Source organism: Trachurus japonicus, chromosome 16 (assembly GCF_045865225.1).
Source record: "Trachurus japonicus isolate A0001 chromosome 16, Traja_1.0".
Lineage (NCBI taxonomy): Eukaryota > Metazoa > Chordata > Actinopteri > Carangiformes > Carangidae > Trachurus > Trachurus japonicus.
The window spans coordinates 27,260,394-27,280,208 of NC_140922.1; the positions used below are offsets into that span (position 1 = coordinate 27,260,394).

The window sequence follows — 19,815 nt, forward strand, 5'->3', positions numbered from 1 at the left end:
CATGTAGTAAAGTCATGAAAAAAATACATTAGGGACTATTGAAGTAAAGACAAAATATTAACACACCACTAGATGGTGCCAAACACTTAAAAATCAACTTGCACCAACAATAAAAGAAACACCATAATGAGACAAATGGCACAGATATGTAAAAACATAAAAATCACATTTATTTAAAACTGATCTGAAAACACATTGGTAAAAGTTGAAAAACTCACAAGAATTCAAAAATAAAAAAAAACATTGTGTATGTACACTTCAGTGCAAATGGAGAAGCACACATCAACAACACAACTCCTTCTGTCAAATTCATAATTAAAAACACAGATGAAAGAATTGCATTGAGGAAAAAAGTAGAAGGAAATACAGTAGATAGACAGGCACAAAGACAGAATGATGAGTAGAAACTTTGTTCTCATGCATCCGTTTGAAATCATTTTCCTTGTCGTCAAGCTTCAATTTCACCATTAAACATGGAGGAAAGCTAAATTGCCTTTGGCATCGTTGACGTCATCATCTTCACAGCCTCCTGACGTTGCGCTTGCTTTGAGCACTTCCCGGGAGAATGATGTCTTTTTTGCGACGGCCTGCAGAGCGGCTACCACACTCTCGAGAGCCATGAAAAGCACACAGACAGGATGTGCAAAACTGGAAACCACAGTCAGCTCTGCTGCACACACCTTCGCCTTTCACCGAGTGGCACCTCGCAGGATGCTGACACCGAGGACAAGGCTTGAGGCACTCATCACTGAAGAGGGTTTTGGCAACCTGAAAGCAAAAAAATAAAGTTTGTGTGAGATGACAATGAATTAGAAACTTGCCACGGCAACATATTTAGTAAATGCCAACAGTATACATTTTATTCTCAGATAAATCACTATTGTAACAAGTCTTGAGAGACAAACAAACAAGACTAAGAATAGCTCAGTATTGTACGAACTGAATCAGTCCATCATAGCTGACACTATGTATAAATTATGGCATTTCAAATTGATTGTTTTGAAGACACAAAACTGTACTAGTCTGGACACTGTCATCCAAGTATTTTCACAGAATCTGTAGTAAAACAGTTTTAAAACTCACTTCTAGAAACTTCTCCCGTTTGCTGCTGCTGCCTGAATGCGAGACATTGTGCTGTGATGTGTTAAAAGTGCTATTTGCAGACTGCGGGGTGCAGAAGCTGGAGCTCCTGGACTGGGCCTGAACCGTCTTCAGGGCCGACCTCTTGAGCAGAGTCAGTCTGGTCTCTGCATCAGGGACGTGGATGGAGCCACCGAGCTGTTAAGAGAACAAGAATTTCAACTATTAATCTCCACTGTTACATTGTATCCAGAGCATAAAAAGAACTGGATGACAAGAAAACAGTTAATCATAGCCAATGTTTCTCCTTGAGCAGACAACTTGAGGCATAGAGGCCAATACAGCAGATCCCCTACCTCAAGAGCAGCCTTCAGTTCACTCAGATGGTTTCGTCTCCTCATGTTAGCTTGCTTGTCGTGTTGGATGATTTTCTTCCAGCTTTTGCACACCTGACTACACCTGTCAAACAAACAAATGCAGGTATGAGACCAGTGTTTTCACCCCATGGCCCAGTCTCCTGGACTGTTTGTCAAGCCTGATACTTTACAAAAGCGCTGAGGCTTTATATCAATTAAAAAAAACATACCAAAAAAATCAAGTTTTTCCTCAGACTTTTCAAACGAAACTGATTTGTTTCAAAGTGTATTACTTTGCTCTTCAGTGTAGACTAGATTGGATCAAATCATCTGTTTAATCAATGCCCCAGAAGGAGGTATAATGAATTATACTGAAGATATACATAAGATTTTTTGCAGTGATGATAACTATTAACTCCTCACCTGTATATGCCCTCAGAGGTCAAGTGGCCTAGTATGACAGACAGGACGTGCCAGAGGCTCCTCTTCCCCAGCTCTGCGAGTATGTCAATGTTCCCCAGACCCATCTTCCTGCCAATCAGTCCGGCCAAAGGTATAGTGGTCCTGAACCTTGCTGGGGTCTCAACCAGCTCTGCCGTGGACCTCAGCTGCTCCTGCAGGCTTGGACTTTGGCCAGCAAACATGTTGGCCTTCTGCTGGCACATAGCGTGGACCAGCTGCAAAGCTGGAGTCAGAGAGAGATCGGCCGAGGTCGTCCTGAGAGGAGTTACGTCTGGATTAGCAGGAGTTGTGTTGCAAGGCGTGAGGCTGTTACCACATTTATTAGAGAGACCACTGCGAGGGGTGGCGCTTTCAGCAAAAACATCATCTTTAGATTCACTGTGGCACTGCTGGAGATGTTGACGCCTTCTGTCTGTTAGCTCTTCCTCAGACTGAGAGCCCCCCTCTTTAAGCGTAGAGAGCCTGTGCTGTCGCTGCATACGGGAGCGCCACTTTGCCTCGGCCTGATTCGGGGTTTCAGACTTTCTTCTGGAGGCAGAGAGAAGCAGCTCTTGGAAGGAGCCATCATGGTCCACTGAGGAGTCTTGGGATTTATTGAGAGTCAGGGAGCCGAAACCACTGTCCTCATAGACAGACCTGTTGCAGAGTTAGTAGTTGGTTAACAGAAGCACACTTTTTTCATTCAATTTGGAAATTTGCAACAAAAATTTGAAAGATAAAAGCCAAAAAACTACGTACCTGATGTATTTGGGTGTATGTGTGGATGACGGCGTGTACAGCACACTTAAGCTATCATTCAGGCCATTTGTCACACCACTGAGAGGTGAGTTGTCCTTAGATGTGAGAGGCAGGAATTTTCTACAGTTTGGAGTCTCAATATTAATTTGTTCAGAGGCAGAAATGCTCGCGCTGAAATCTGCATCCGAGAGTGACACACTTCTCTCAAAATTAGACTGGAGCCCAGAGTGGAGTTTGCCATCTTCAAGAGTGGAGGTCCTCACCTGTGAGTAGAGGAGACGACGCTTCCTACCAGATAATTGTAGCTCCTGCTCCAGGTTTAAAGTGCTTGATGCTAAAGCCCCCATTACAGTGTCTAGAGAGTCAAATGATGCACTGAGCCAGTGTTCAGACCTGGCATCGGTGGGGGCTTCAGTCTTTTGGGTGCATGGTGACTTTGTGTTGTCAGTTTTGACATCTGTGGTGGGTTTGCACATTCTTAATCTGTGTCGCAATGAGGACTCTCTTTTATATAATTTAGGAGTTTCACACCAGCTAACTGGTGGGGGCCGCTGCACCCCTTTAGAGTCTTTGTCCACAGATCTGACCAAATCTCTGGTCCTGGCTTTGGGTGTGGCAGAAAGTCTGAGGTTCTCTTTGGGCGTTTCATCGAAGTCTACAGGAGACAAAGACCTAGAGAAATCAACTCCACCGATGCTCTGTGGAGTGTGGAATAAACCTGAGTATCCACTGTCACAGCAGCCCTCGTGACAATGCTGGCCTTTGCAGCTTCCGTGGTAGACGTTTGATTCAGGTGTGTACTGCATTTTTCCCCCTCCTGTGTGCAAACTTTCCTCTGACCACAGATTTCACCGGTGACCTAGAGAAAACAAAAAGTGGTAAAATAAATACATGAACCAAAAAAATACAGATCCAGGATAACTGACAAACATGACATTAAAGAGCCCGGGACTATGTGGACATGGTAATTGACAGGTGTTACAGATCAAATGAGAAAAACAAATATGGTACAAAATCTCTCTCTCTCTTTCTTTGTTTTTTATATGTTTGTTTTATATCATTTTATATTTCTATATCTGCATATTGTTCTTTTTTTTTACTTTGTATGCTACAATGCTACTGTAACAACCAAATTTCCCATGTGTGGGATAAACAAACAGTCTTACCGTATGTCTATTTCTAATTAGGTGCTGTTTTCTTGGACTCACAATCAATCTTTCGGTCGTCACATAGGTAACAGTTTTGTGTGCACAAGTTGTCAAACACCATCAGCTGGTTGTTTCGTCAGCGTTGCCATGAGAGCGGGAGTCCATTTAAATTGCAGCTGCGTCTCTCTCATTGTGATACCGCTATAAAGTGAGCTATAGCCGCCAAAGACCAACAACCTACCCCGGCTGGCTGGCAGTAGACACCCCCCGTGGTTTCATATAAGGACCCAGAGAGAAATGTACCACTCGCTAACACCATTTAAATCCCAGTTAAAGTGGCTTAACAGAAGCTAACGTATGAAAAACAGTGGCAATTAGCACGAGGTGAAGACACCTGTGTCAATCACCGAGTTAACTTTTTGTGTAAACGTTACACAAACTTTGATTTTATCATTAATTATTTTCATTAAACAATCTTTGACCCAGTAAAATGTGAATTGCATCGACCATAGCACGCCCCTCACTATGTAAGCTAACGTTAGGTAATGGCTGACAGTTTGTTTGTATCGTTAGCCGAGTTGTAAATTACAAAAAAACACCACATATCTGGCCTTAAAACACACATTTATAAAACTCACACATATATAAATACTTACCTCTCGATTAAACGGGTCAAAAACAAAGACAACGTTGTTTCCTCAGGCTCAGTCTCTAGGCCTCAGCTCGCTCCCTTTGTCGTTATTTCTGTTTCCTTCATGTTCCTCTTCAGGCACCGAACAGCCACGTTTTCAAATTTGGAGCCTCAACGTTTAGAATGTCACGTGCTTCCGGTTTGAATTCCCCCCGCGCGCCCCCACCCACCCTGCGTGGTCACCATAGTAACAAACCAAGCTACACTTTGCAGATGAGTACTTTCTCCAGACAGCAGCAGGTAAAACAAAAGCTATTTCCTACAAACTTAATAGTTTCATGTAACGGTTTTAGTGGCAGGTGAAGGTGATAATATTAGTTCAGTAGCGAAGAAGAGCACAGTTACGAGCATAAATGTCACGTTTCATTACAGTTCAAGGAAATAACGTCGTCTGAATTAGCTAAAAAAAAAAAAAACACCGGTTGCACAATCGAGAACTAACGTTAACGCCTGAAATTACTACAATACAACTAAAGGCTAAACAGATATATTAGCGATATACCTGGTATATGTAGTAAATGTGAGGAGAAAAAAGGTAAACCTTTCTACTGTATTTGGCAATGTAACTTACGGAAATTCTGGCAAGAAGTAAAACAATACCGGTATTCAAACTATTTTACAGATTCAAGTAGTACCCTTAGTCCCACAGTTGTTTATTTTAGGTTTATATACAGATAATTTAAAGATTAAAAAGAATCAACGAATACTGGCAAAGAGAGTTTGCCCTCTCATGGAAAAACATCAATGGACCAAGTCTTAGCAGGTGGTTGTCTGAGCTATCTACAATTCTCCCATTAGAGAAAATTACATACACAATAAAACATTATTCCTCAGCTAATAAGAAAATATGATTTTATATAAAAATCTATACCATATTTAATTGAAACAAAGTTTGTATTGGACAGAATAACACAGCAAAAGTTGTGCTAAAGTCTCTCCCACTTTTGACACTGGTTGAACCAAGTTTTTCAGAGGGTTAGCCTACATTACGCACAAGTATATTCTTTTGTAGAACAATTTAAAGTTAGATTCCAGCTCGAAAGAGACCCAGACAAGGTCGAGTAAAAATGTAGTAGTTTCAGAGACAAGACAAAGACCTTGAAAATGTGGTGTTGAGTAGGCTACTACAACACTAGTGAATAAATTAAATTAAATTCTTCACAGGTATGAATGCAGAGGCAGTTTTCTCTCTTCAGAACCAGTCTAGCACCACAGACTGCAGTGGGAAGATCCCCGTGGACCACCTGGACTATGATTACATTGAAAAATGCAAAGATGTGAAATACCTGGAGAAGATCTTGAAAGTTTTGAGGTAAAAGCTGCAAAACTGTGCTTTAGGGAGGGGGGGAGGAACCTACTTGATATGTTTATCAGCTTTGATAAGCTTGTCTTTCTCTACAAATAATTAAATAAAAAGTGGTTGACGGACAGTGGATTTACAAAGGCCTGTATTATAATGATAATGTGGGACAGGAAAAATTATTTGGCCACCAAAGCTTAGTCAGCTTAGTCAGAGTCAGCACATGGGTGATGCAACAAATTTTAATCACCATAACCTTTTATGTCCCATGACATGACAATGTCAATGACAATTTAGCATTTATCGAGGGCAGATTATTTTGTATGTAGTTTAAAGTTTTATGTGTTGTCTTTATGTAAATGTGCGACAGGTGGAGGGTGCACAGGCATCACCAGCCACTATTGGAGCCAATACCTCTGCCTGTTTATAAGATGTCCAATCAACACTGAATAATCAGTCTACCTCTAATATGGACCATCAGAAAACATTGTTTATTTGTGTGTAAAGGTCTGGTGCAGAGGGCATCTATCCTCATCTGATCAAGTTCTGTGAGAGTCACTTGGAGAAACTGCACCCTCGGAGCCCAGCACTCAGGAAGGAAAAGCCTATTTCAACAGCAGCCTGCCTTTCTAAAGATGAGTGGAGCCAAATTGCTGATGAGTTAAAGGTAGGCTACTTATTTTATTTTCTTTAATAAATGCTGCGTACTCCCTGCTCCTCTTCTCACTGGCCTGTTTGTTGGAAATTGAGTACAAACATTTTAATATTAAAACTTTTTTTTTTTACAGGCATGGCAAGAAGAAACCAAAAAAACAGAATCTTCACTAAAGCAGCAATCAATGTCCAATGATCTAGTTAAGGAAAATATGCCACCTATAAGAGGATCCAATTGCTCTGTTTCTCTTAGTAAGGTATGAGTTGTCTCCACTGATGTGAATAATCACACACAAAATACTGAATGAAAAACTAATGATGTGTTATGTCATCACAGACTTCAGATGCAAAAGAAAAGAGGAATTCTTCAAAACGTGTTCTCCCACGTGATTATCGAGAATGGGACAAGTGAGTCATTTTGTCTCTACATTTGTCTTTTATATTCAGAAGAAAGAACGCACTGTTAAAGCAGCTGCAGGCATTGTACACTCCCAAGAGTTTTGCTTTGTAAGAGGGCCAAATCTAAGCTTCTTTAATTGCAGTGATCACAGTTAAAAGTTTGAAACTGTTTTATTTAGTCTGTATCTTTTTGCAGAATATCGTCCCTTATGCAATTGTATTTCACTCTGTTTTCAGGTTTGATGTTGAAAGGGAATGTGAGAATATTGATGGTGTCATCAGCAATGATCCACCCACCAAGAGAATCACAGGACATCCCAAAATCAGGACAAAAGTCGATACCTCATGTAATGTATTGTTTATAACATCTTGTCTTTTATGGTCATTGTAAAGCACTGTGTACTTTTAGTTGAGTAGCTGTGTGAAATGTGTGGTCTCTTACATTATATCCAGTGCTGACACAACAGGAGAAGCTCTTCCTGGCAACCCGTGAAAAGGACAAAGGCAATGAAGCTTTCAGATCAAAGGATTATGAAGAGGCAGTTGCATATTATTCCAGGTCAGATCTTAAAACTGTTCATTTTTTACAAAGCATTTTAAATCATTAAGGGGGATTTATCATTTCCCCTGACATTTAATTAGACTGCAGTCTTTCATTCCCATTTACTTTACCTCTAAGTGTTTCCCCAATAATAAAAGGTATCTTGTTTTTGGCTTTCCATTTTAGGAGCATTTCAATTATACCAACTGTGGCTGCATACAACAACAGAGCCCAGGCAGAGATCAATCTCCAGCACTGGCAGAGAGCTATGACGGACTGTCAGAGTGCACTCGAGCTGGAACCAGGCAATGTGAAAGGTGCTTTCCATTTAACATCACTTTAATTTACAATAATACAGTGCATCTGGACATAACTATTAGTGAAATTATGTACATTTTACGTTATATTTACAATTTTTAACACTCTAGCCTTCAATTAAATGAATACAATTTGTGTTTCATCATCAGCCCTGCTGCGTCGTGCCACCGTGTACAAGCACACAGGCCACTTCCAACAGGCTGTTGAGGACCTGAGGATGGTGCTTATGAAAGAGCCACAAAATCCTGCAGCCACAGTAGGTGATAGGGGAGTGAGGCTACTTGCCAGTAGCCCTTTGTCCACCAGGTGTCACTGTGTTTATGTGAGGGGGGGTAAAAAAAAAAAAAAAACATATTGCAGCTTATTTGAGGTGTCATTACAATCACATGCTGTTTAACATTACTACAAAAAGAAAATGTTTTTTTTTTAGTCCTGATTAAAAGAGGGTCAGAGTCCTGAATGAGTCGTATGTTGTCATCACCTTGTAGGACCCTGGTTATGCAGTATGTCACAAGTACACAAGCCATTCACCATAGCTCAGCACTGTATTGTTGATTGTGGTATTAACATGTGTGTTAGTTCTGCTAACTTACTTACTCAAATAGAGCCTGGTTGGGTTTCCACTGTTCCTAAATCCTAATGAGTGCTGATTATTTGTGGTTTAGCGACTTCTGTCTGAAACTGAGAAGCTGGAGGGAAGTCAGCCAGAGCAGAAGAGCAGAGGGAAAAAAATCCTCATCCAGGAAGTGGAAGAGGAAGATGACAACAGTGACAATGATACTAAAGCAGAAGGTGAGATTTCATAATCAATATTCCTGTCCATGATTTATACACACACAGAATCAGACTATCTATATCCCAGCCACTGATCCAGTGATCATAATTCCCCAAATCCATCTCTTTGATTTATTTAAATGAGGATATATGCACCCTTTCCTATATTCATCACAACAAGCACATTTTATTTGATTCTCTTTTCAGTGATAGACACAACTACAAAAGCTCTGCCACCTTGATTTGTTTTTAGTTGTGACCTTGGGACATTTCATTTCAGATCTGATCTAGGAGCTGAGAGCCAGTGAATAAGACTGACAGGTCTGACAATTTAGAGCCTTGAAAACTGTCAGTAATAGTCAGTATTCTCTGTAATCTACATTTTTAAACCAAATTGCTGTGTCTTTATATGTGTGCTTTATTTAGTCTCCAGTGTAGCTGCCTCTAATTCACTCATGAATTGTAGAAAACAAGCTTCATCAGTCATACAGTATGCTTGTCATTTTCATGTCAGAACTAGAGGAAACTCCCCTCGTCCCCCCCTGAGTAACGTGACATACTATGTGTGCATGTTATCCACCCTGCCCCCACCCAGCACTTTCGTGATTCACTGTTGAGAGTGACTGCTTCCTGGAACTCCCTCTTTGAAGTGGCTCTCTGTCTTTTGTGTGCAACCCTCCCCCACTGTGATGTAACTGCTGACTGCTTCCGGTGGGTGTGCCCACCCCCACCCCTCCTCCCTCCCCTACCACCTCCCCCCTCCCCCCCTTCTCTCTGTCTCTCCCTCCCCTCCTGTCCCTTCCAGCTTTCCTGGTTGAACCCAGCCAGCCTGTGGGAGGGGAGGAGAACTCGGCGGCTCCTGTGGAAAGGGGAGACATGGGTAACGCTCAGAAGAAGCCCCACGGCAGAGGGGACGGGGGTCCACACAGCGAGTCCAACAGTTCTCACACAGGACACTGGAGGAGCAGAGGAGGCAACCCAGACAAATACAAAGTCACGCACGAGTCCAAGGAAAAGGTAGCCAATGGAACGAGCAAGAGAGGCTCGACAGCTTCGGTGCAGGCTGATCAGAGCAACAGCGGTAAGGGAACGCCGGCTGGAGGAACTGCACGGGAAACTATTAACCTTGATGCTCCATGTGGAGCCCTGCCCCCACCTCTGTCCCGGCTGAAAAATGAAGGAAACCTGCTGTTTAAAAATGGACAGTTTGCCGATTCACTGGAGAAATACTCACTGGCCATTCAAGGCTACGCCGAATCAGGTAGGCAGGGCTGAGGAGCTCTTGATGCTGCGCTTTGCTAGTAGAGTCTAAGGTGGCCGCCGGCTCAGTCACATGGTGTACAACAATTTGGTTGACATATGTCACTTAGAGAAAAGTTAGCTATGTGGCTCTGTGTCAGTAAACCCTAAACATACAGTTCATAGTGGCATCAGTGTGTTGTCAACATGCGGAAACGAGACGCAGATGGCCTACAGGTTAACTGAAAGATGTCTCGCCGCCAGTCTCACACACATTTGAACCAATATTTCTTTAGTCATTAAGGCTCTGGAGACTCTTTCCTATAGCTGCTCTATACATTTGTAAATCAAAGGTCATGACCTTGCTGTTATAATAGTAATATTAATATTAAAAAACATAATTATAGTGCTTTACATGTTTAATTTCACTGTTATCACATTGTACAGTAACACAAACTGTAAGAACAAGAAAACAACATCAAAATGATCATTACCATGAATCCCTAAACAACAGAAATGATATATTCCATTAGCATTAAGTCTTGAAATCATTACAAAGAGCTCAGAGCTAAATGTCTGACTGTTTGTTACTGTATTTAGTGTGTGTGTCCCTACAGCGATGCGTCACAGTGTGGCAGTTGTGGTGTATTTGGACAGCATTTCTCTGTTAGACTCAGCATGGCGCTAAGCCTCTCAGCTCAGGTCTGTCCAGGTCACATGACCACGAACCACTCACTGTGAAATTGAATCTGTGGGACCACGGCTATAATTCTCACCAAAGAGTTAGAGGCTGAGTGATTGATAGAGGGAGAGAAACTGCTGTTTGTCACATCTCATCCCCCCTCCAGTAAATATACTTTCTCCGTCTCTCCGTGTGGACTCAGTAACTGCTCTGCTGGTAGATGTGAAAGTGATGGGATATCGACATCATTTGACTGATGCAGCGAGGGCCACATGTCATGCAGATTACAGCTGACAGAGATGAAAATACACTCCTGTTTACCCCATTAAACCACCTAAACATCCAACATAGTCTGTCAAAAACAAGATATATTAAATATTGACATGGGAACTGTCCTTTTTTTTTAAAATCTGCATATGGGTCCATGTGCAGCTGCCCTAGTTTAAACCTCTAACACACCGGACATGATCTACTGTCACAGTTATGATATCAGCATTTGCTGAGACATCATCCTCGTCATCACTGTCACACTGGGTCATCATACATAATCTGATTTCATCTCATGAGGTGGCATGCTAAGCTGACTGTATTTAGTATGACAGAAAAATGTTTCTCTACAGTGTAGACTTATCTTATTCCCTGATGAGGATGATGAGAAAGGAATGAGACTCCTGTTAGGCAAGTGGAGAGAAAAGCAAATACGCTGTGTGTGTGCGGCCTCTGTGAGCAAGTTAGTAGAACTGTCTGTCCAAAAAGTGGTCTAACAAGCTTTTCCTTGGTCTTTCTATCTATCTACATTTTGCTCAGGAACACCGGCTCTTAGTGCTGCTTCTGTACAAAAGCAACAAAGGATGTACTTGTGGAAGAAAAAGTAGGCCTGTTCAAGACTCTTACCTTAGGATACAAGAGACTGGCGAGGCACATCAATACATAGGACTGCTGTATTCTACAGAAAGTTCATAAACAGCTGAAAAATAATATTGCATTCACCTGTCTGACATGTGAGAGAAAGTTGGGGTTTCTATCATACTCAGGTTATTATTTCATCACAGTAACACATATACACAACACTAAAGGTAGAGTGACACACCGTGTCCTTACAAAGCAGTTCTCCCATGTTTGAACGGTTCCTACAGGCTGGTATAAATGATTAATAATACATAAATGCATTTTGTAGCCAAGTGCTTTTGGATTGATGCCACTTTCACAGATGGTTCCAGAGGAATAAGAAATTAGTTTTCTAAGTGTGATATATTTACATCTGTGATGTGTTTCTCTCGTGCAGGTATCGATAGTCCAGAAGATCTATGTATTCTGTATTCAAACAGAGCAGCCTGCTACCTGAAAGATGGCAACAGTCAAGACTGCATACAGGACTGCACAAGGTGAGACGATATATATTTCTCGACCTTGTCGCACTGCACGCGGCAAGATGGATGAGGAGTATGAGGAACGTTTGCCGAGGGTGTCAACCCAAATTTCTCAATTTACACTGGGTCTTACCACAGCAGTCTAAAAAAGCCCTGTGTGCAGGCTGAGGGCTGATCACTGTCCTTGTATGAGGGGATTTGCACTGGGGTGTGTTGTAAGGGATTTCAATTAATCTCTTTAGAAGTGGTTTTATAAGCAAAAAAAAAACACAGGATAACTTGAGGGAGCCTCCTACTTGAAATCCTTTAAATATTTGGTATGTTTGCTTCAGATTCAGTTTCTAAGGCTAACAGAAAAACACTTAGCTGTGTTCAGTTTACTCCCATGCATACAACAGTATCTATACATATATATAGATACTGATGTATCTAAGCAAAACACAACTCCCCCCACACCAGTACATCTTCCCAGAATGCGGGAATAAATTTGCTCCATAAAAAGCTTCTTTATAAAAGAAAAATAGATATTATATAACTGTACACCTTATCTATACAGCATGAAGACAGGGAGCACGGTTAGGAGGGAAATTATCTCCAGAAATACGTTTCTGGTCGAGTTCACTATCCACTATATCTATACTGGTACTCGACCACTATAACATCTGGCACATACGGTGCTTTCAACATATAGCGACTGTACGATCAGACAGTAGCATCTATAGCAGAGGTAGCAGACTTGATCCTTTGCTCCTGTCTCATCCCATCTATTTATACCAACCAGAGCTTTGGAGCTGCAGCCATTCTCCCTAAAGCCCCTCCTACGCCGGGCCATGGCTTATGAGTCCCTGGAGCGCTACCGCCAGGCCTACGTGGATTACAAGACGGTCCTGCAGATAGATATCAGTGTGCAGGCAGCACACGACAGCGTCAACAGGTATTAGCACTCATCTCTCAACTGAGCTGAGAGGCTGCACAGGGCAGGAGGAGGATGTAACCACAGACACGATGACTGAATGAGTTGTAACTTTCATATTCACATTTTTGAGCGCCGGTCTCTAATCAGCAACACAAAGCCAGCATTTAGCTGAATATTACGCTGTAATGCCAGCTAATGATTGTGACTAAATGTACTGAGAAAGAGCTCTGTGATTAAAGTGTCCATTTTAATTTGTGGCACATAATATAATTAGTTGTCTTGGATAAGAAAATAAAACAATGATTTTATTAGTCTGGATGTCTTATATAATATTTTCCTCAATAATTTAATCTTTTTTTAATTTCAAATTTAGATGAACATAAGCCAAATGCTAAATTAAAGTAAATCAAATAAACAAACAAACACACATACACTCTCTCTCTCTCTCTCTCTCTCTCTCTCTCTCTCTCTCTTTCTCTCTCTCCACTCTCCCTCCCTCTCTCTCTCTTTCTCTAATTAGTGGTGAACAGATTTAGCTGGAGTTCAAAAGCAGTTCTAGCTAGAGGCTAATTACGGCTCTCAGACTGCATGTTCTCTCTCTGTTACGTAGCACAAACTCACCTGGCTGCTCTGTGTCCAGTACCAGAGGCCCTGCTTTGATACATGTCCATATACTTTATATTCAATCCATATATCGCTAATTCTTACTTATTGTGAGCCTTAGTATCTTAATATCTTGTTCGTATGGAACAGCGTGTAGTATATACCGCTTATTTATACTGAGACACATTGTTTGTCCTCCCTCTGCACTGTATTTCTATCCTGCTCTTGACATTATAAACTGTTTTTTAACATCCATGTTGATCCGCTGACTCCTCCAGGATCACCAGGCTACTGATCGAGCAGGACGGTACAGAGTGGAGAGAGAAACTACCGGATATTCCCCTGGTGCCTCTGTCAGCTCAGCAGCACCGCAGAGAGGAGCCGCCGAGTGCAGAGGTTCTCCAGGCCCGAGCAGAGAAGGCCGCCAAGGATGCAGGTCTGTGTGGGGGAAAAAAACAGAAATACAGGATTGCAATTAGTTTGTGCAATAAAATCTTGACTACCGGTAATTACACAATTCACCCTGGTAAACCCAGGTATTCTCTGGTTTCCGAAGCCCCTTGCTTATATCTGAGTTGAGAAGTGCCCGTGTTACAATCTTAAATGAGACGACTATTTTAAAAGTCTGTCATCACCAACAAATATACCTGCTTATTCTTGGGCATCGAACAGGCATCAATCCCAGCTGACACTGGGGCAAGAGCCGGCGTACACTCTGACAAGATTTCTCTCTGTTTGAATAATTAAACAATCTTGTGATTTATATTGTTAAATAGTGTTTTTTTTCCAATATATGATGCATTTTTTAGACTAGACTTCACAGCAGTTCATCCAAAAACTGTAAAATAATTATGAAAATGACATACCCATAAATGTAACTGTAATAATTATAGTGCTGTTTTAGTGTTGCTTTATGTACATTTGGATAGTAATACCTGCAAACTTTTACTTTGGTAACATTTTCAATGCAGACCCTTTTTACACTTGTAATGAACTCTCTTTACATTATAATATTGTTAGAAGTTAAAGTGAAGAGTGAAGCAGAATTTTGGCCTCTAAAATCCTGTTTTCCTCTCTCTCTGTCAGGACGAATTGAAGGAAAATGTTAAAAGGCCTAGACTTTGTGTGAGTGGATGTGTTGTTTTCACTGACCATGCAGTTTCTCAGCTCCCAAGGCTGCGCTGCTGCTATTATTTTTAAACCCTAATGAAAGAATAGACCTGCTGGCACAGGTTTTCTCCCAGAAGACACTCTGCAGCAGATTGATTAGCCCACAGTCCACACTGTGACTGATTGCTGACTAAACTCTCATTCCTCCTGTCCAGCTAGCACAGCATTAATTTCAAGCGTTTGCATCCTCAAGGTCTAGAGCACAGGAGACTGGCATATAAGGTTGTTTTTTTTTAGAAATAAAAGGAGATCTGTTAGGTTGTCTTGCAAACGGCAACGTGGACTTATGGCTTCAACAAAGAGGTTTAAGTGTTAAACGGGTCTTAATGCAAACAAGTAATCACCATTTTGGTTTTTCTTTCAGAAAGGAAAGCAGAAGTTCGATTTTCAGGTTTGAAGCAAGAAGGAAATGAGTTTGTGAAGAGGGGCCAATACCAGGATGCACTGGGAAAGTACACTGAATGCCTTAAGCTAAAGCCAGAAGAGTGTGCTATCTACACAAACAGGTTAGAGGTGTCACTGTGCTTTCTTTCGCTTTCTGTTGCTTGTTGTTTTGTGATACTCCAGACAGTCCAGTCCATACCTCTCATACTTTGTTTCTTTGCCAAGCAGGAATGCACAGCAAAATCCAGTTATACATTTACGGTAAAACAGGCTGATTACTTAACCCCAGCTGTCACCTGCTGTCAAGAAATGGGGCATTTAGCTCTTAGCTAATCCTGAGTCCTGTGTGTGTCTGTGTGTCTGTCACTGGTTGTAAATTAACATCTGTTGTTGGTAAGAACAGTGCGGTCAGGGTTCAGGAAACAGCTGCCTGCTTCTTCTCTTTGCTTATCACAACACCACTTGCAGCCTCTATCATATTATCTTATGGTGAAAGAGAAACACAGCGAGCAGGAGGCAGGTCTGACTCCTCCTGACTCCGTCTCAGACATGAAATGATTGAAATGAAATCATTAGACATGTAAATTCTGTCTGGTCTCATGTGTTTCATATGAAAATGACTTTCATGACAGTTATGACTAAGTCTAGGTCACAGAATGATGAGTCACAAACTCCTGGCACCTGTGAGTCATGCATCAAGTAACACCAGTTACTGATGACAAAAATAAAACAAACAATTGACGTATGTATTTGTGTGTGTGCCATTGTTACTTTGTTTGCAGAGCTCTGTGCTACTTGAAGGTAGAGAGGTTTGCTGAGGCCAAACAGGACTGTGATGCAGCACTGAAACTGGAGCCAACCAATAAGAAAGCCTTTTACAGACGAGCCATGGCCAATAAAGGCCTCAAGGTGAACGGAGCATCTGTGGAAAAGGAAATCTCAACATACTGGTTTCAACTTTGAGGTAAAGCTGTATTCTGTCTTTGCATCCACCCATCCAACAGGACTACATAGCATGCAGCTCTGACCTGCAGGAGGTGCTGCATCAGGATCCCAACGTGCAGGAGGCCGAGAAGGAGCTGGAGGAAGTGACGGTGCTGCTCAGACAGAGCCTGGCCACGGCCTCGCCATCCAAGCCCAGGAAGACTGTCCCCATCACAGAGGTACTAACACAGATTACTATTAAAGATACTTTATTAATACTTCGTAGGAAAGTATGTTGTTACAGCAGCAGCAGCAAACAAAAGGCCACATACACGCAAAACATACACAGAATACACAAACACAACCATATTGCACCAATTTTCTACTCACCGTCATGCCAAGGAAGGGTTCAGAGAACTTTTGGAGTTATCAAAACACTTTTGCAGGGGGGATAGAGTTCACTTTTGAATCGTCCAAAACACACACTATGAAACATCCAGATACCTCCATACTGCTCATCTGTACTGACCCAAGTGTCCTGAAGCCAACACATGAAAAAGTTGTTCAGAGAAAATTTAATGTGATCTCTGTTTTTAGCCTTGTTGTAGCAGTAGCTCCCAGTGGCTCTGTTGATGTTTGTGCGCATGCGCGAGATGTTCGTTCGTCGTTGTAAACCATTGGATGTGTGATGTAAAACACCCTTTAGAAGTAGTTAAAAAGTAGTAAGTGAAGTAATAAGGGGCAGTACCACAGTTTAAATGAGACACACAAACATGGTTATTGTAAGTTAAAAAGCCTAAAGGCAGCCGGCAGGAAGGACTTGAGGTTCCTCTCAGTCTTACATTTAGGAGGGATGAACCTGCTGCTATGTGAGCTCAGTCTGAGTGGGCGCCTGTCGTTATTCAAGATGCAATTGAACTTCTTAAGCATCCTCACATTAGCAACCAGCTTCACACAGTCCAGAGAGATGCCAGTGGTGGAGCTGGCCTTCTTGATCAGCTCGTTCAGCCGGTTTCAGTCCGGAAAAATCCCTGGATGTAGATTTCAACCAGGGTTAAAGGGACTGGCCTGTCTTAGTTTTACTCTGCTTCTTACCCGGTGTCACTGACTCTCAATGAGATAAATAGTCTCATGGATGGATGGATGGATGGATGGATGGATGGAGGTTTGGCTGGAAGATAATGCTGAATATTTACAGAGCCTGGTGCTGCTGATAAATGCTGGATTGTGCTGTGACTGCAGGACATTTACATCCACTGCAATAACAACTAAAACGAACTCTGTCAGTCATAAATACCCACACATTAACACTGAACCTGCAACCCACTGTAAATCATTGGTCAGTTGTTCTAGGCGCACACAGCAGATACTATGATCTATCAAATGTTGAACCCTGTAACTACTTCCCTGGGATTCACAGTCTTTAGGTGGGTGTATATTTATATCACTCGTTCAAGCGTTCTATTTGTTGGAGCTCTGGCCTGGATGGAAGTGTAACAAATGCCAGCTAAACAGTATTTTTTCTATGCAAACAATATACAGGACATAACTCCCCTGAACCCTGGAGGCCTGAGGGACAGTGTCTCCTCCACCTTCACGCTCCAGTAGAGAGAGAGAGAGCAGGGATACTGTACAATGCTGACTGTATCAATGCAGCCCAACCACTTTTTTTTTCTTTTTCTTTTTTTGATACTCATATTTTTATTGAACGCTTAAACAAAGAGATACACATTTGAATTATGTATTCCAGCGCAGAATTGGATAGAAAAATTAGCACAGATGTGTTAAGTAAGAAGCAGCATCCATTATCAAAAACAAAGTACATAAATCCAAATCAGTCAATCCTTACTGTGTCGTACTGCGTCACAAAGACACTTTCTGTCATTCTAAGCCAATGGGTCATTCTCTCCATGGTGCAAACCTCTCTTACGGTTATGTGGTTCAGTCTTGCACCAGCTTCTTGTTTTTGTTTTTTTTAACATGTGACCAATAATATTTTGGTTAAATATCTATCTTTTTCTGGAACATAGTTGTTCATCAACCACATTTTTTTTATGTATGAGGAAGTAAATGCTACATTTTTCATTTCATTTATTGTTTATTTGACGCGGACAATGCACATTGATGAACAATTGGTCACGCACACATGACGTCATGTAAATATGCCGGATTTAGCTCAAAGCTAATTTCCATCTGTAGTCCTCACATTTAAAGATGGACAGACATACCATAAAAAACGGATAACAATAGGAAGCTACCTGCATAAATATAAGAAAAAACTGAATAGAAGTTACAGATATTCTGAATACATATCCTTCTGTCTCTGACACGGACAGAGAGGAGACACTGTCTTTGTCCCACAGACGGTTCCTCGTGTCTCTCCTCTGTAAAATCCACTCACCTTTCTTCCTTCACCTCGCTCAGGTCGAAGGCGACGAGGAGACAGCAGCCGTTCCCAACTCGGAGGGCAGCCGCAGAGGAGACGGCGTCAACGTCAACCTCAGTCCCACCAACGTGTACGAGTTCGGCCAGGCCCTGAACGCGGCGCGCTGCAGCGGGAACGCGGCGGCCTGCGCCGACCTGCTGGCCTCCACCTCCTCGGAGACGCTGCCGCAGTACCTGAGCAGCCAGCTGGACGGACACACCGTCAGCTTCATCATGCAGGCGCTGGACTCCCACCTCCTGGAGAAAGACCCCAACCTGGTCTACCAACACCTCAGCCATTTGCACACCGCCGACAGGTTCTCGGTGAGATAAAACGCTCCACTTCCTCCTTTTTTAAAGCTACATTGTGTAAGAATTACTCCCATCTAGCAGTGCGGCTGTAGATCGCAAGCAACTCAGTCGTATTTTTCATGCTGCATTCACGTGAAATCGGTTAGATGGCAGACGGACAACAGCGGCTGCAGGTAACGGCTTAAACAAGCCTTTATGTAAACAAGTGGTCCGTCAGCATGAGGCAAAACAATACACGTGACAGTATGTTGTCCTGGCGATGTCGTATTGTTTACCTGACCCACGTTTTACCGGCTTTTTCTCGACTTCTGTGACTAAAATGACATCTGGTTTGTTACCGACGGCCGTCTGCCCGACTGCAGGTGAATGCAGCATCAGTGTAACGCTCCATTCCTCCTCACTGCGTTACCGCGGTGACTGTTCACAGACGCCACCTCGACCTGAGCCGACAGCTCCGGTGTCTCCGGTGAGTTCCCGTGGTTTCCTACCGTCACGCTGCCACTGAACGTAAAAACATGGCGACACGACATGGCAGCCAGCACCGAGCTTACCCGCTCCATGTAGATATGAATGATATGAACGGCAAACTCAGAGCTGAAAGGAACACTTCAGTTTGTTGATGGGGGTAATTATTGATGAATGAAAAACGTACTTTTGAACGAAATAATCGATTTTCGTGATTAGATAACAGGAGAACTTACACAATGTACCTTTAAAAAACAAGGATTTATGACTCAGAAAACATAAAATCATGAAGATACATCAAGGTTTATTTTTTACCTCGGTGCGCTGACTAACACCTCTCATCACTGAATCATGTTATTTCATGAGGAATCTGTCCACTTTGTTCCCTGCTGCAGCCGACGGTCTGGTGAGAAATGATAATGTGCTTTTTCTTTTTTTTCCTTTTTCCTGCAGACTGTCCTCATGCTGCTGGAGAAGGACGAGCGTCGGCACATGACTCATCTGTTCGAGCATCTGTCGGCCACGGAGAGCACAGAGTTCACTAAGAACGACGTTCAGAATCTGGCCAACAAATACATCTGAGCTCCTCCCTTTGCTCCCTCAACCCCTACCCCTACCCCTACCCCACCCTCCCTCCTGCTGCATGAGCTGCTGTACCACTACAACTCTTGGATCTATGCAAAACACTGCACAAGGACTGGACTGAGTAAACAAAGGCAGGAAGCTGTAGAATGTGGCCCGGAGCATTATACAATGGAGCCGAGCCACGTTCACTCTACTGATCTCTACTGTAAATAACCAACCAACCGTACGTTTGAATGACAGGATAAGGATAATTTTTCTCTGGAAATATTTTGCTATGCAG

General features: G+C 42.4%; 2 protein-coding genes across 2 annotated transcripts; one reads left to right on the forward strand and one right to left on the reverse strand.

Annotated features, from left to right (window-relative positions):
- Positions 1-149: 149 nt before the first annotated feature.
- On the reverse strand, positions 150-4,564 carry fbxo43 (F-box protein 43). The gene is made up of 6 exons (XM_085802928.1): positions 4,441-4,564; positions 2,637-3,495; positions 1,860-2,534; positions 1,437-1,539; positions 1,084-1,278; positions 150-768 (listed from the first exon to the last, which is right to left on the reverse strand). Exons 2-6 carry the CDS (start codon positions 3,440-3,442, stop codon positions 520-522), a joined length of 2,028 nt encoding a protein of 675 aa, XP_085659054.1. The 5' UTR covers positions 3,443-3,495; positions 4,441-4,564; the 3' UTR covers positions 150-519.
- A 70-nt stretch (positions 4,565-4,634) lies between these two features.
- On the forward strand, positions 4,635-19,815 carry LOC146972541 (sperm-associated antigen 1-like). Its single transcript, XM_085802927.1, has 20 exons — positions 4,635-4,715; positions 5,640-5,787; positions 6,283-6,442; positions 6,564-6,686; positions 6,767-6,837; positions 7,066-7,175; positions 7,282-7,387; positions 7,556-7,686; positions 7,837-7,943; positions 8,353-8,479; positions 9,267-9,722; positions 11,668-11,767; positions 12,534-12,686; positions 13,550-13,707; positions 14,806-14,947; positions 15,608-15,734; positions 15,830-15,988; positions 18,174-18,497; positions 19,404-19,533; positions 19,568-19,815. The coding sequence occupies exons 2-19, from the start codon at positions 5,642-5,644 to the stop codon at positions 19,530-19,532; spliced, it is 2,829 nt and encodes a 942-aa protein (XP_085659053.1). The 5' UTR covers positions 4,635-4,715; positions 5,640-5,641; the 3' UTR covers position 19,533; positions 19,568-19,815.

Excerpts from the sequence above, each read along its gene's own strand:
- fbxo43 (XM_085802928.1), bottom strand. The coding sequence starts at position 3,442 with ATGCAGTACACACCTGAATCAAACGTCTACCACGGAAGCTGCAAAGGC. Across the intron at positions 1,540-1,859 it reads ACCTCTGAGGGCATATACAG|GTGTAGTCAGGTGTGCAAAA; the intron begins GTGAGGAGTTAA and ends TTTGTTTGACAG. Across the intron at positions 769-1,083 it reads AACGGGAGAAGTTTCTAGAA|GTTGCCAAAACCCTCTTCAG; the intron begins GTGAGTTTTAAA and ends TTTTGCTTTCAG.
- LOC146972541 (XM_085802927.1), top strand. The coding sequence starts at position 5,642 with ATGAATGCAGAGGCAGTTTTCTCTCTTCAGAACCAGTCTAGCACCACA. Across the intron at positions 5,788-6,282 it reads AAGATCTTGAAAGTTTTGAG|GTCTGGTGCAGAGGGCATCT; the intron begins GTAAAAGCTGCA and ends TTGTGTGTAAAG. Across the intron at positions 15,735-15,829 it reads TGGCCAATAAAGGCCTCAAG|GACTACATAGCATGCAGCTC; the intron begins GTGAACGGAGCA and ends CCCATCCAACAG.